We start from the raw sequence: 14,896 nt of genomic DNA on the forward strand, positions 1-14,896 counted from the left end.
ACAAACGGACAGACAAAATGCGAGTTAATAAAAACCTTCTCATTAACATTAAAATATGGACACACTAGGCCTAACCCCCTACTCCTCTCTTGCTTTCTGACGACGTGATAATATGTCATGTTACCAATTACCGCCCCCCCCCCCCCCCCCCCGGCGGTATGATATCATTTGCGAATGACTTCTAAAGTTGCGAACACGTGGCACTCGTTTTATGCATATATACCACGGAGCACGAATAAGATTTCAATCGGCGAGAAATTGAGTACCACGATGTGCACGTTACCGGTACTCTTCTTGATACTTGCTGGTACGGCATCGATTGATGCCACAACCTATAATGTCACAACGCCAACGGAGTGGTGGCAAACAGCCGTCATCTACGAAATCTGGCCTGAATCCTTCAAAGATAGCAATGGCGATGGGATCGGTGATTTCAATGGTAGGTACAGAAAAATAATTTTTTTGCACTTGAGGACTGCATTTGTTTCCTTCAATTCACTCAAAAGTACTTTTCGATGACAATACAAGAACCGCTGAGGGACCAGTTTTGATGTTACCGACGGTACTCTACTTATTAAGAGTAATTTATCTGAATCTACGTAAGTTTGAACGGTTGCAGGTATTACGAGCACATTGAGTCATTTTGTCGACATGGGCGTCACGTGCATCTGGCTCGCGCCTATATACGAGAGTCCCTTCGTCGATAGTGGCTACGATATTTCTGATTTCTACGCATTGCATTCAACTTACGGTACACTTGACGATTTTACAACTCTGGTCAAAACCGCCCAAGAATTGGGACTTAAAGTAATCATCGATTTTGTTCCGAATCACACAAGTGACGAACACGAATGGTTTGTCAAAGCAAAGCAAGGTATCGAACCATACTACAGTTACTACATATGGAACGAAGGAATTATGTACGGTGATTATCGTGGACTGCCAAGTAATTGGATCTCTGGGTTCACTGGCAGTACTTGGGAATGGGTTGACGAACGTAACGCCTATTACCTTCACCAGTTCAGCAAGCACGAAGTCGACCTTAACTGGAGGAACCCTGACGTCATGGAGCAAATGAAGGTAAAATGCACTTTTTTTGTTTGTTGAGAAAAGAGGCGATATATCCCAAAACGATATCTCACACGTCATGAGTTTTCAGAAAGTTCTTACGTATTGGCTTGATCTTGGGATAGACGGCTTCCGCGTCGACGCGGTGCCCTTTTTCGTAGAGTCTGCTAATTTTACGAATGAGACTTTGTCCGGGCAGGACGTCCCGTCGGACACTTATTACTACTTGAACCACACCGAGACAAAGGATCAACCAGAGAGTTATCCACTCGTACAGGAGTGGAAGGAACACATAAACAACTACACAGTCTCACAGGGTAACGACAAGGTGCGGGTCATGTGCACAGAAGGATACTCTGCCATTGATTACGTAGTCAAATGGTACGATTACGGTTCCGATGTGCCATTCAATTTCTTTTTCATTTCCGATGGCCAAACTTCCGCTGTTATAGACACAGCTACAGATATAGTCGACATAATTACGAAGTGGTATAACAATATGCCGAGTTACCAAACAGCTAACTGGGTGGTAAGTGATCGTGTGATAGAGAACACAAGTTTAGTCAATTTAATACGCGAAAGTAAGTCTTAAGACTTTTATTTTCCCGCAGTTAGGAAATCACGACAGAAGTCGAATCGCCACCAAGGTTGGATTATACCGAACTGACGGGATCCATTTCTTGATTCTTCTCATGTCTGGCGTTCCTACTCTTTACTTCGGCGACGAAATCGGCATGACCGACACATTTCTCACCTGGGCAGAAACTACTGATGTACAAGCATGTAACACCAATGAAACAGAGTACCTCAGTTGGACCAGAGATCCCGAACGCACCCCTTACCAATGGGATAACACAACTGCTGCCGGTCAGTATTTCACGTTGTGTCTAATTCGGTAAAATAACTAACGTCGCGCAGGCTTGAAGATAACGCAAGTTCACTTGAAAATACTCAAGACAATTTTTATCCGATTCACACCTCACAGGATTCTCTACAAACTCTACACCGTTCCTCAAGGTGAACGAGAACTATCTGACCGTAAATCTTGCCGCCGAAAAAGAGGCCGATTTCAGTCATTATAAAAATTTCCAAAAAGCGATTGCTCTACGAAACACCACCGTATGGCGAGAGGGAACAGTCGACGTTGAACTTATCGAAGACGACGTAATAGGTATGTCTAGGCAGCTTGATGGTGAAGATCCAATCATAGTTTTGGTAAACTGGGCGAATACCACCGTCACCGTTGATTTGGACAGTTACTTTGCCGATTTGCCCGATACCATGGAACTTGTTATAGCTGACATGTACTCCGGATTGAATGATAACATTGGGTGAGTCGACCGTTTCTTGTTGAAAAGTCAATCAATCCCGATCGTCGTTCAAAGTACTTCTATCACTCATTTCTCGACTTTCAGAGATACTTACAACAAATCAAGCATGTACATCCCAGCGTATGGCGCAATGGTACTTCTGGGTACAAGTTCGTAGAGCCATTCCGAATCAATCCGAGATATTTTGTTCTTACGACAATTTTGCACACAAGCATCAACGATGGATTGACGTTCCTTGCACCATTCGACGATCAGTCTGGCCGAAACTCATCACAAACTAAAGTTTAAGTTTTGATGATTACTTGGAAATGTTATCTTCGCCCCTTTAAAATAACGCAACAAATGTATTTGAGATCCGTTTCAAGTCGTATGTGTAACAATGGACTCTAAACTTGAATATCTATTACTTACCGATTTGTAGTTCACGCACAATAATTTCGAAATAAAGTAGAACAAATTGTCGGAGTCAAGTGTAACCGGATGGTATATCATTATATTGTTATGAACGAAAGTTAATTGATAATTTTCAAATAATGTGAAAATCTGTTGAACCTAGCATACTCATACAATGAACAAGCCGTGAGAAAAATATCAGCGGTACTTTTCATCACGTTGCAAACCAATTCAATTATCAGAACCTAGTACCTCAAGTATTGTCAAAATCGTTTGCGGTTGCGTTTCTTCTTCATGAAATTGCTTCTTTCTCCGTAAGCCAAATGTAAAACGCTGCACATAACAGATTTGATGCAATTGTTTGCTATATACCAAATTGAAATTATGTTTATAAATTTCTAAAATGATTATAAGAATGGTAATAACAATAATACTCTGATTGCGAAAGCTACCATACATCACATCGGTTTTGCAAACGGAAAAATTTGTTTTATTTAAGAAACAAAATCAATAATCCTACAAATTGTCTCTAAACAATTTATTCGCGATCATTTTCTAATAAAAGCGAACATTCGAATTGTAAGGGACATACGAATTCTTCATGCTCATCATCTAAACGTACCCTTACGGAAAAAAACCCCAATTTTACACCCAAAATAACTCCTAAAACAACCCTCAACCTCTAAGGGGTAAATTCGTACCCCTCAATTCAGGGTTAACCTCGAAGTCGAAGGTTTACTCCCAAGTCTAGAGTTTACTCCCAAGTTGAGAGCTTACCTCTTAAGTGAGAGTTAACCCCCACGTCAAGGGTTTACCTCCAAGTTGAGGGTGAACCTCCCAATCGAGGATTCACTTTGAAAGAATTCTCAAGTCAAGAGCTTATTGTCTCATTTTATTGGGATTATAGATGTAACGGTATTACAAAAGTGCATTACACACTATTAGTAAATACAATAGAAACTGACTCATCAAGAAGTTGTCTGGTTATTTCTCATTTGATATCTTGAGTCAATCATACACATATGTTATATATGCATTTGGATATTCATTTTTATCATTGAATGCCACGAAAATTATATATAAACATTATTAAATTCTTGTATATCTATACGAATTCGCGTTTAATATAGAAGGAGGGTATAATGCATCCCCACGCAGAAAAATAATCGTAAATAAAATTTAACGTACGCATGTATAATTCATATAGCCACGAAGAATTATCTATACGCAATGCATTCCATTCATTATTATATTATAATGAAGATGTATGCGTACATGTACAATGTACATACACTATATGAAAGTATATAAAATATTCAGATTCGATAATTTTCAGATAATTTCCAAGAACTATCATATAAAAAATGACTGAGAAAATCGAAGAGGGTCAATGTTTTTGATTCACCGAGTTGACGTGAGAATCCCCATATATAGTGTAGTTTATGATTTCTAATTTCAACCCTGAAAAAACTAAGTAGTATTCTTTTGGTGCGTTGCATAATGACATGCAGGGTAAGTAAAATGCAACATCAATAATGATCCTTATACTATATGATGCGATGGCTCAATTCCAGCGAGCTGCTCGAAAGTTGAATTCAAATTGAATCATTGGTTTTGTTATAAATAATATGTAGATAGATCATTTCACATGTTGTTGAGAATAATAGAACTTCAACGAATATCATAAGAATTACCTTGGAAATTTCACGGGTTATGTTACCCTGCAATGGAATCAAGGCTTCACCACCAATCTTTTACATATTATATTTTCGCGTCGACACTCAACTTTTAGAGTTTATCCTGAAGAAGAGATAGGTGTATCCCTTGGGGTTGCAGGGGACAATCCCCGCAATGTTGATAGTTCACCCTCACATTTACCATCAGTTAAATTTTAGGGATATGAATTACCCGCATCGTTGAAGGTGTACCTTCAACGTCGAGGATTCACCTTCATGTCTTGGGGATTGAACCCTCAATTGTTAGGAATTAACCTTTATCGCTAAGGGCTTACCTTCAACGTCGAGGGTTCATCTTCAACTCTTAAGGATGAACCTTCAATCGTTGAGGGTTAATCTCCAACTGTTGGAGATAAACCCTCCATTAATGATGATTTACCTTCAATTTTTGGGGGTAAACCCCCAAATTTAGGGGTTTATCCTCAACTTTCAGGGTGAATCCTTAAATTTTAAGGCTTACCCCCAAAAATTGAGGGTTTTTTTCCGTGAGGGTAAAATCCTGTACATTATTGACATTTTTCCATCCCACCTTGTGCTCGAGATATCGTCGGTTGAAAAAATTGTTCAGATACGTACATACACACTCACACAGAGAGAGGTCCATCTGGAAATGATTGGAGGTGATTCTCTAGATCTGGAAGCGTCGAAGTCTAGTGAAAACTCGACTTTTCATTTTCGGGGTAATTATAATAACTTCCTTTTTTCTTTGAAAATAGAGAAACAGGAAGTTGAAAATGTATGAAATAATGTTGACAAATTTGGTACAATGTGACATCCTCCAGATTTTACGTTCCTTCAATTCTGTTCTCGCACTCTTACAGCTACTTTAAGGCGATCCGCAACCTTCATTTCCAGCTACGTGAAGTAACAGTGTCACATTTTTGAAAATTCTATTCTGGGGAGTATTTTTGGCGTACCACGTCGCTTCTTCCTTTGAAGCTGAGTTTACGTAATTCCTTAGCGGTACCTGGTACGAAGTACGTTTGATCTTCGTGGCATCTTTTGTCATTTCAGGTGTGTCACGAGCAGAAAAATTAGCTTAATAATTCACGATATCCGTCTACCTAAATTGCGCCATGTTGCGGAACTAATACATACCTGAAAAATGAAGCAATTTAGTGCAATGTTGCGGAAATAAGACTGATGTATCGTAACGTCAAGTTTCCTTGATCATCAATTCAGCTGTGTAATGATAGACAGAAACCTCGCTAAAATTAACTATACAACGTCGCACATTATTAGAAATTCGAGGCGATAACAATCATCCCTCTAGTTATCTCCACTAAATATTCAAATTGAGTTTACTTCAATTTAATTAATCAAAAACACACGATTTCGATTAATATTGTCAAAATAATTCATTCTCTCCTGCGAAGAATAATTTAGCGCATCGAATATTCCAAGTGAAATGCATATCTGAAAAATTTATGTGAGTTTGTTTTATCACTTGTTCCGAAAACTTGGGCGTTTCAGTTTTCCTTAAATTTCATCTCGATGATTCAAACATTATTGGAAGACTCATTGATATAATAATGGCGAAGAATTTGATCGTTCGGAGTTTCGCGGGGGTACGAATTAATTATGGTATCAGGAATATGAACAGCTGGTTCTGGGGGGTGCGGAGATACGGGGGGTGAGGGGATGAGGAGTAAAGCAAGGAGGCAAATAATATCCGGGGTAAAAGGTGACGAGGTCCAGGATCTCGAATTCGCGGTAAATTTTAGCGCGGGATGTAAATTACTCTGCGGATGCCGTGGTTGCGTGTCAAGCCTGACGTATTCTACCCGCACACTGGGCTACAGCCAATCGTATGTAGTCGCGCAAGTTCATCCTTAGCTGAGCAAACATGAATGCTGATTGGTCTGAAAGTACGGACGCTAATTATTCATTGGGATATAAATTGCGTGGATGAATACGAGCAGCATTGCGAGGCGTGCAGAATTTAAAATGGACCGGAAACGCTGGTACACGATCTGCATTCTTGTCAATCGAACATACTGCAAAAAATCTACAATAAAGTCGTACTCATATTAGGTGTCATGTGTGTAAGCATAGGGTAATCTTCCGTAAGCTGCTCAGAACTGTATGTACAGCTTAAGATGACAAAAGTCAACCAACCAGTTCGAAATCATGAATTTCAGTTGCCCTGATTGTGGCTAAGGAGCAGAAAAATCAAAACTTAACGGGAAGCCCCAAACTTCATTTCCAGCTATGTGAAGCGACTGTGTCACATATTTGAGAATTTCGTTCCAAGGAGTATTTTTGCGTATAATGCAGCTATCGTCAAGTTACAAATGAAACAATTGTTCTAAGGCCTTTTTAAGTTTTTACTAAACGAACAAATCGAGATATCACAAAATCCATACGGCTATTTGTTCGAAATAAAATTTAAAATACGTACAAATTTCTTCAAATTTCTCAGTTTATTTTCACTATTTGTGATGAATATTTTATGAAAAAAAAGACATAATTTTGCTCTAAAACATTGTTTTACCGTACAATACAAGCAGCATTCAAATATATCATTCTTCAATCGTCATTGCCACGGAGACAGCAGTAGAATGTTCTTACCACCGTTCACATATATATATATTAGGTTGGTCCTTATTTGGGGTGTTTTCGAATTTTCCTGCGGACAAGGCGGAAAAAGTTTGCAAATAAATCAATAAAAAAGTACGCGAAACCGGGAGCCTGTAAGCCAACCCTAAGTACTCCCGCCAAGGCCATGAATTTTCCCATGTAATTTCAATGGGACTTCGGACTTACTGCACTATTTTTTCCCCCCCGCCTAAATAGTATTTTGAAAAATCTGAAACTTGGCATATGTCTTTCCTATATTCATAGATATTCTACAAAAAATTGGGCGATTTACAACGATGAAATTAACAAAGTACTAGCGCATCAAAGTTGTGTCATAAAGTAAAAAATCACCATTCAAGGAAATAAGATAATATTTATTTCGTTAAATTATATAATTAGAATCTAATTGTTTGATATTATTCATTAATCCATTTATTTTTTACTTTAAGACACAACTTTGATGCGCTGGTACTTTGCTAATTTCATCGTTGTAAATCGCCCAATTTTTTGTAGAATATCTATGAATATAGGAAAAACATATACCAAGTTTCAGATTTTTCAAAATACTATCTAGGCGGGGGGGGGAAAAATAGTGCAGTAAGTCCGAATTCCCATTGAAATTACATGGGAAAATTCATGGCCTTGGCGGGAGTACTTAGGGTTGGCTTACAGGCTCCCGGTTTCGCGTACTTTTTTATTGATTTATTTGCAAACTTTTTCCGCCTTGTCGGCAGGAAAATTCGAAAACACCCCAAATAAGGACCAACCTAATATATATATATTATATATATATATATGGGGCATTTCACGACAACTCAACCCCCGTATCTTTGCATCTCCAACAACCAGCTGTTCATATTCCTAATGTTATAATTAATTCGTAACCCTTCGAAATTCAGACGCGCAAATTCCTCTCTGTCATTACATCAATGAGTCTTCCAGTAATGTTTAAACCATCGAGATGAAATGTAACGAGAACTTACAGGCGCAAGCTTTCAGAAAAAGTGATAAAACAAACTTTCTCAAATTCTACAGAAATGCATACCACTTGAAATATTCGACGCGCTAAATGATTCGTCACAGGAACTGACGAATGATTTTCACAACAATTCGATTCATCTGCGTATTCATAATGAATTTTGCAAGTAGTGATAATCGAAATCGTGGGTTTTATGACTAATCAACTTGAAGTAAACTCAATTTGAATATTTAGTAGAAATAACTAGAGGGATGATTATTATTGCCTTGAATTTCGGTTAATGTGCGACGTAATATAGTTAATTTCAGCGAGGTTTCTGTCTATCATTACACAGCTGAATTGATGATCGAGGAAACTTGACGTTACGATACATCGGTCTTATTTCCGCAACATTGCACTAAATTGCTTCATTTTTCAGGTATGTATTAGTTCCGCAACACGGCGCAATTTAGGTACGCGGATATCGTAGATTATTAAGGTAATTTTTCTGTACGTGACACACCTGAAATGACAAGAGATGCCACGAAGGTCGATCGTAATTCGTACCAAGTACTGCTGAGGAATTACGTAAGCTCAGCTGTAAAGGAAGGAGGGACATGATACAAGAAATTCCCATTAAAGTTCTAGGGTATATTTCATGTTTTTTCCATACATACGTTACTATTTATTGTAATGGTAAAATAATTCTTAGCTCTCATTCACAAACGCAAAGTGGAAAGTAATCATTCACTAGAAATTCTCTCCTGGCCAAAACGATCCTTCTACGTATGTTTTGCCCAAGGATTGGCCAAAATTGGAAATAACTCATAGACATACCTACGGATAGAAATTTGGCTGCAACTTTAGGACCTGGTCGGCATCTAGCCGGGATTCTGGCAAAAAAATTATTTGTTTTAAAAAAATATTGAGTACAAAGTTCGAAGTAGATATGACGTAATTTTTGAACGCTTCTATAAACGATGAAAAGATAGCGTTGACATAGACAATGGAAATTCTCGCACGTACCACGCAATTATTTGAAAGTTAGTATAGCTACAGTTTCTTAAAACTATTCCGGAAGTTTCGATTTATTAGTTGCGCAATTTGAAACTATTTTATTACGCACTACAGTGAGTTTTGCCAAACATTTTTTTCATTGAACAGCTGTATTTATCGTAAAGTATACGTAATGTGTAAATTGTCATTTTTGTAAATCCTTCGGGTGAAAAATTCATTTTACAAAGAGAACATCATTCAACAGTGTGGAGTATTTTGCTGAGATAATATTTTTAGTCATTTCCTTAATTTCGCCGTTATGTATCACACTTGATTTGATATTAATTTATCACGAAGATTTCACGTGTTTCCTAACCCACAAGGGAGAAAACTTGTTAAAACTCTTTAGTTTTGAAAATTCGCTTCGCTTGAAAACGGTAAACATCCTGTTGGAATTCCATCATCCGGAAAGAATTTCAGGGGGAGCGCCCGGTGAAATTGTCAAGTCCGGCACGTTTCGATAGAACTAAATGCGCATCCAATTATCCTACCGAACGCCTGAGATTTTCTCAAAATTCTCCAGATTTAACAGCGTTCTCCGACATTATTCGAGACGCCCGTCTCATCCGAGCACTCTGCATTGAGCAATTATATACAACTTCAGATAATACGGAGAACGGTGAATAAAACGGAATCATCCGCTATGCCTTATGCGTATGAAATAGTTTTGCGTCGCATCTTTAGTTGAACATGCATAAACTTGTAAAAGATTCTTGCGATTTTTTACATTGCGAACTATAAACGCCACAATTCCGATTGTGGAGTCAAGGGTGAAACATCGTAATGGCTTGGATCGTATAATATTCAAGCATTTCAAAGCTTGATTGGAAAAAGTATTTTTCTTAATCCCTGTAGTGACAGCGTATTGTTGATATATTTTTGGAGTGGACACTGCCCGAAGGTCGTTAGAGAAGCAACCCCTCGAAATAAATATATATTTCCAATGGTTATACACAAAGGCTAGATACGATTGGAAAAATTCAACCGCTTGATGTATTTAGATTCCGGATATGGGAAAATTTTTGACATTTTTCAGACGGCGTTAACTTTATTGGATTCTGAAATAAATTTACGTTTAAGGAATAAAATTATCGAACTGCAATCTCTTACACATAATCGACTTTCATATCCGCCCTAGGTAAATCTTTCTAGTTTCGGTGGATCACAAACACATAGTCAAATACCCGGTTGTAATCATATAGCTGTTGTAAGATCTGCACGGTGCAAAAAGAAATTTTTTCATCATACAAATATAATTATTCGTACTTACCCTTACTTGAGGGGTAGTTTACCCCCTTTATGGATGTTTCTGCAAGTATGCACGAGTACACATACACAACATTTGTGTTTTCGATATAATGGCACCAGTCATATCAGAATGGATTGGCAAATGTATGATACCGTGAATGAAAAGTGAAACAGAGAGGGTGTTTCACCCTCTCAAACATACCTAATAATTGTGCACCGGGCTGCTCAAATGCCGGCGCTCAATGTACTCTGTTGCCTAAATAAAGGTTCATTTACGCAGTTCGACTGGCTCTATAACCCCTATCACTTTGGTCACTTGATGCTGGGTCACCTTGCAGTTATATATTTTTATTGATTTACATGAATAAAATTTTCGTTTTTGATTCATTGAAATCGGTCCAGCATGTTCCAAAAACAGTTGAAACATAAATTGATTACTGCGTTGTCTTAGGCTTTTATATTTTTAAGGCAACTGAAGTTTTCATTACCGAAAAAGCTAAAATTTTCAGTAATTATTATAAAGCCACTTAACGGGTTTAGCGGGTTGATTTTTTTCGAAATAATCATATGATATTGTATGATATTACCAAGGATTTGTTAATAGTAAGCAGCAACATAAAATTTCATTTTCATCATTGGTTTTACGTGTTTTTCTCATCGTCTGAAGTTCAAAAAAATACCGCATTCGCTTTAGCCTAACAACATGTCGCAGTATTTTTAAAATTACCTCTTTGATTTAATAATATTTTGAAATCAAATTAAAACTTTCCGATTCTAATGTGTTGTGGCAGAGATCAAGAGGTCAAATATGTTTATGCTTGAACATCGGCCAATGTCCATGATAAATACAATAATTGTATTTTTAGCTAAAAGTGGTCATCAGAAACTTTGAAACAATGAACAAAGAGGTTTCGGTCGCGGTAATAACTAACAAACCCACCGTCTTCGCAATATCTATGGTGTACAGGATTACATGTGGACAAGAAAAAAAGGTAACGCACCATGTAGAAACGTATGAATTCCGATTATGATTATAGAAGCATGAAAATAAACGACTTCTCATTGGGGGAACGCTTTTACAAAGAACACATTTTATTTGCGTTCCCCCACGCCGCAAACCAATGAGTGATGGCGAAATACGGTATCAATTATTCGTATAAATACCGCTGAAAACGGATGAGATTTCAAGCGACGAAGAATTCGAGTGTCACGATGTGTGCTCCCCAGCTGCTCTTCCTCATCCTTGCTGCTGCGGCATCGGTTGATGCCGTAACTTACAATGTCACCGCACCCACCGAGTGGTGGCAGAAAAACGTTATCTACGAAGTTTGGGTCGAATCGTTTAAGGACAGTGATGGCGATGGAAAAGGAGATCTGAATGGTAAGTCACATGGTTTTCTTTACAATGGCGACATTGTTTTTTTGCCATTCAATTCGTACACGTATGTAGTGAGGTGAATGCAGTTAAATTACCAGCTTCGATATTTCTGACTTTGCTCTGTAATAATTGAATAGGTATCAAGAGCAAACTGGAACACTTTGTCGACCTGGGCGTGACGTGCATTTGGCTGCCGCCCATATACGAGACTCCCATGGTTGACAGTGGCTACGACATTTCCAATTTCACTGCCGTGAACACAGATTACGGGACACTTGACGATTTCGATGCACTGGTAACTGCGGCCCATGAATTGGGACTAAAAGTAATCATCGACTTTGTTCCCAACCACACGAGTGACGAACACGAATGGTTCCTCAAAGCAAAACAGGGAATCGAACCATACTACAGTTACTACGTCTGGAACAAAGGAGTTTATTACGGCGACTATCTTAGTTATCCAAATAATTGGTTGGACGTCTTCAACGACGGCACCGTTTGGGAATGGGTCGACGAACGCGAAGCTTATTATCTTCATCAATTCAGCGTGCACGAAGTCGACCTTAACTGGACGAACCCTCTCGTGATGTCGGAAATGAAGGTAAAACATACTTTCATTTGAATAACATCTGTTTGTTTAAGAGGCAGCGAGAATTCATCTGAAATTTCATGACTTTTCAGAACGTTCTTACGTTCTGGCTTGATCATGACGTAGATGGCTTCCGTATCGACGCTGCGCCGTACTATGTAGAGTCTTCTACTTTGGAGAACGAAACTAGGTCCGACAAGGATGTCGATTCAACCAATTATTTCTACCTGAACCACACCCAAACAAAGGATCAACCAGAAAATTATCCTATCGTGCAAGAGTGGAAGGAACACATAAACAATTACACAGTCTCAAAGGGTAACGACAAGGTTCGGTTCATCTGCACGGAAGGATACTCTGACATTGAATACGTTATGAAATGGTATGACTACGATGATGACTTTCCATTCAACTTTTACTTCATCAAAGACGGAGATATCGCCAACGATGCTGTTATAGATACAGCGGGGGACATCTACGACATATTCATCAAATGGCTCGACAATATGCCATCGGGTAAAACAGCTAATTGGGTGGTAAGTCATTGTTGCATTTATTAATCTACGTTCCGTCAAGTTTGCATGTTTGGCACTTCCTCTTCGGAGGCATAGCCATTTGGAAGAAGAATAAGACGAAGAAGTTTGTATGTTCTGTAAGTTTCACGATTCTCGTTTCCATGCAGCTCGGAAATCACGACATGAATCGAATCGCTACACGGGTCGGACTCTACCGAACTGATGGACTTCACTTGTCGACACTTTTGCTGCCTGGTGTTTTCACCATGTACAATGGTGATGAGCTCGGTATGACCAACACATATCTCACGTGGGCAGAAACTACCGATGTCCGAGCTTGCAGTACGACTAATACAACTTACACTCTGTACTCGCGAGACCCCGTGCGCACTCCGTACCAATGGGACAACACCACTTCTGCCGGTTAGTATGCCCCATTTTTCTTGAACGAAGGCGCTAACCTTTCTCTCTGATTGGTAAACCTTTGAACTCGAGTCTCGTCAAAATTTCTCGGTGAAATTGTATATGGATCGACCACTTTCAGGTTTCTCCACAAACTCTACAACTTTCCTCAAGGTCAATCCGGACTACGTGACAGTAAACCTTGCCGCTGAGAAAGAGGCCGATTTCAGTCATTACCAAAATATACAAAAAGCAATTGCTCTACGTAACACCACCGTATGGGAAGAAGGAACAGTCGACGTCGAACTTATTGAAGATCAGATGGTAGGTATCGCTAGGCAGCTTGACGGTGAGAATCCGATAGTTGTGTTGATGAACTGGGAAAATTCCACCGTCACGGTCGACTTGGATGATTACTTTGACGATCTGCCCGATACCCTGGAACTTGTTATAGCTGATATGTACTCCGGACTGAACGACAACGTCGGGTGAGTTGATCGATTATTGTTGAAGAGTACAAGTAGCCCCCATTACTGTTCAAAGTAATTCATGACTCTCCTCTCTTACTTCCAGAGATACATACGAAAAATCGAGCATAGAGGTCCCGGAGCATGGCTCAATGGTACTCCTGGGTGTGAGTTCGTAAGACCACCGCTGAATTCATCCGTAACATTCTGATGGTGCAATATATGGGCAACGAACATGCTGAGATCTTTTCAAACATCCGGCAAAGAAAATGGACGAAACTTATAGCAAACGAGATTCATAACTCCTTGAGAATTACTAACAACTGAAATTCTTGGCCTGCTGCCTGCGAAAAAGTATTTGAGACCTACTCCAAATTGTAGCCCAATAATTACAAAATAAAGATAAGCCAACCACTACTTTAAACCTTCGTGACTGTTACTTGTCCAATCACAGGTTACACACTCCATCCTTTCATTCCTGTAGTTGAATTGAAAAAAAAAATATTGTCTCGATCGTTTAAATACAGCAGTCACGGGCGGCGAAGTGAATATCACATTATTACAACAGTTTGCAAGTTGTACGAAATAGATCAAAAATAGTTCTGTTGAATAAATTATTATTGGGGTAGCGGTGGACGGCAACCGGCCGCCCGCCATTACGTAGAGACTCGGCGCGCCGCAATTTCATGCGCATCGACACCTTTAATGATTTTTTACTCAAAAACGAAGAAAAACACCCCTCTGGAATTAATTCACAGGTTGTAGTACAGTTCAAGGAACATGTCAGAATTTAAAAAAAATTTTTTGATGGTGCCAGTCACTGTTTTAAAAATCTTTGAAAAATTAATTGTTAAATAAACAATTGATAACAACTTTTTTTTAACATTTCATATTTTTTTTTTTTAATTCTATGGAGCTTTCCGCGTAATTTGAAAAAAAAAAAATATTGTATCTAATTTTTTGCCGAAGTTATGAATTTTTGAAAAAAATGGGAGTCTAATTTGTTATTGTTAATAAAAAATCGAATTTTGCATTATGAGACTCGCGCTTTGGCACAAAAATCTAACTCCCCCTACAGAATCCACATACCAAATTAAAAAAATATCTGAGAGACGACTGATCCGGTTGACGCGGAATAGCCCATACGCGAATATGTTCAGTCGCCTGAGCTGATC

At 38.7% G+C, this 14,896-nt stretch overlaps 2 protein-coding genes across 2 annotated transcripts; both read left to right on the forward strand.

Annotated features, from left to right (window-relative positions):
- Positions 1 to 235: 235 nt before the first annotated feature.
- Positions 236 to 3,403, forward strand: LOC124297888 (alpha-glucosidase-like). The gene is made up of 6 exons (XM_046749241.1): positions 236 to 439; positions 620 to 1,080; positions 1,160 to 1,597; positions 1,680 to 1,935; positions 2,054 to 2,399; positions 2,484 to 3,403. The coding sequence occupies exons 1-6, from the start codon at positions 271 to 273 to the stop codon at positions 2,554 to 2,556; spliced, it is 1,743 nt and encodes a 580-aa protein (XP_046605197.1). The 5' UTR covers positions 236 to 270; the 3' UTR covers positions 2,557 to 3,403.
- Positions 3,404 to 11,551: 8,148 nt separating this feature from the next.
- On the forward strand, positions 11,552 to 14,145 carry LOC124297887 (alpha-glucosidase-like). Its single transcript, XM_046749240.1, has 6 exons — positions 11,552 to 11,751; positions 11,886 to 12,349; positions 12,430 to 12,873; positions 13,020 to 13,275; positions 13,397 to 13,742; positions 13,828 to 14,145. The coding sequence occupies exons 1-6, from the start codon at positions 11,583 to 11,585 to the stop codon at positions 13,898 to 13,900; spliced, it is 1,752 nt and encodes a 583-aa protein (XP_046605196.1). The 5' UTR covers positions 11,552 to 11,582; the 3' UTR covers positions 13,901 to 14,145.
- Positions 14,146 to 14,896: the final 751 nt, after the last annotated feature.

The sequence above is a fragment of the Neodiprion virginianus genome, chromosome 2 (assembly GCF_021901495.1).
Source record: "Neodiprion virginianus isolate iyNeoVirg1 chromosome 2, iyNeoVirg1.1, whole genome shotgun sequence".
Classification (NCBI taxonomy): domain Eukaryota; kingdom Metazoa; phylum Arthropoda; class Insecta; order Hymenoptera; family Diprionidae; genus Neodiprion; species Neodiprion virginianus.

Bases quoted from the DNA above. Each gene is read 5' to 3' on its own strand.
- LOC124297887 (XM_046749240.1), top strand. From the start codon at position 11,583: ATGTGTGCTCCCCAGCTGCTCTTCCTCATCCTTGCTGCTGCGGCATCG. The intron at 11,752-11,885 runs GTAAGTCACATG...ATAATTGAATAG, and splicing joins TGGAAAAGGAGATCTGAATG to GTATCAAGAGCAAACTGGAA. The intron at 12,350-12,429 runs GTAAAACATACT...ATGACTTTTCAG, and splicing joins TCGTGATGTCGGAAATGAAG to AACGTTCTTACGTTCTGGCT.
- LOC124297888 (XM_046749241.1), top strand. From the start codon at position 271: ATGTGCACGTTACCGGTACTCTTCTTGATACTTGCTGGTACGGCATCG. The intron at 1,081-1,159 runs GTAAAATGCACT...ATGAGTTTTCAG, and splicing joins ACGTCATGGAGCAAATGAAG to AAAGTTCTTACGTATTGGCT. The intron at 1,936-2,053 runs GTCAGTATTTCA...CACACCTCACAG, and splicing joins GGATAACACAACTGCTGCCG to GATTCTCTACAAACTCTACA.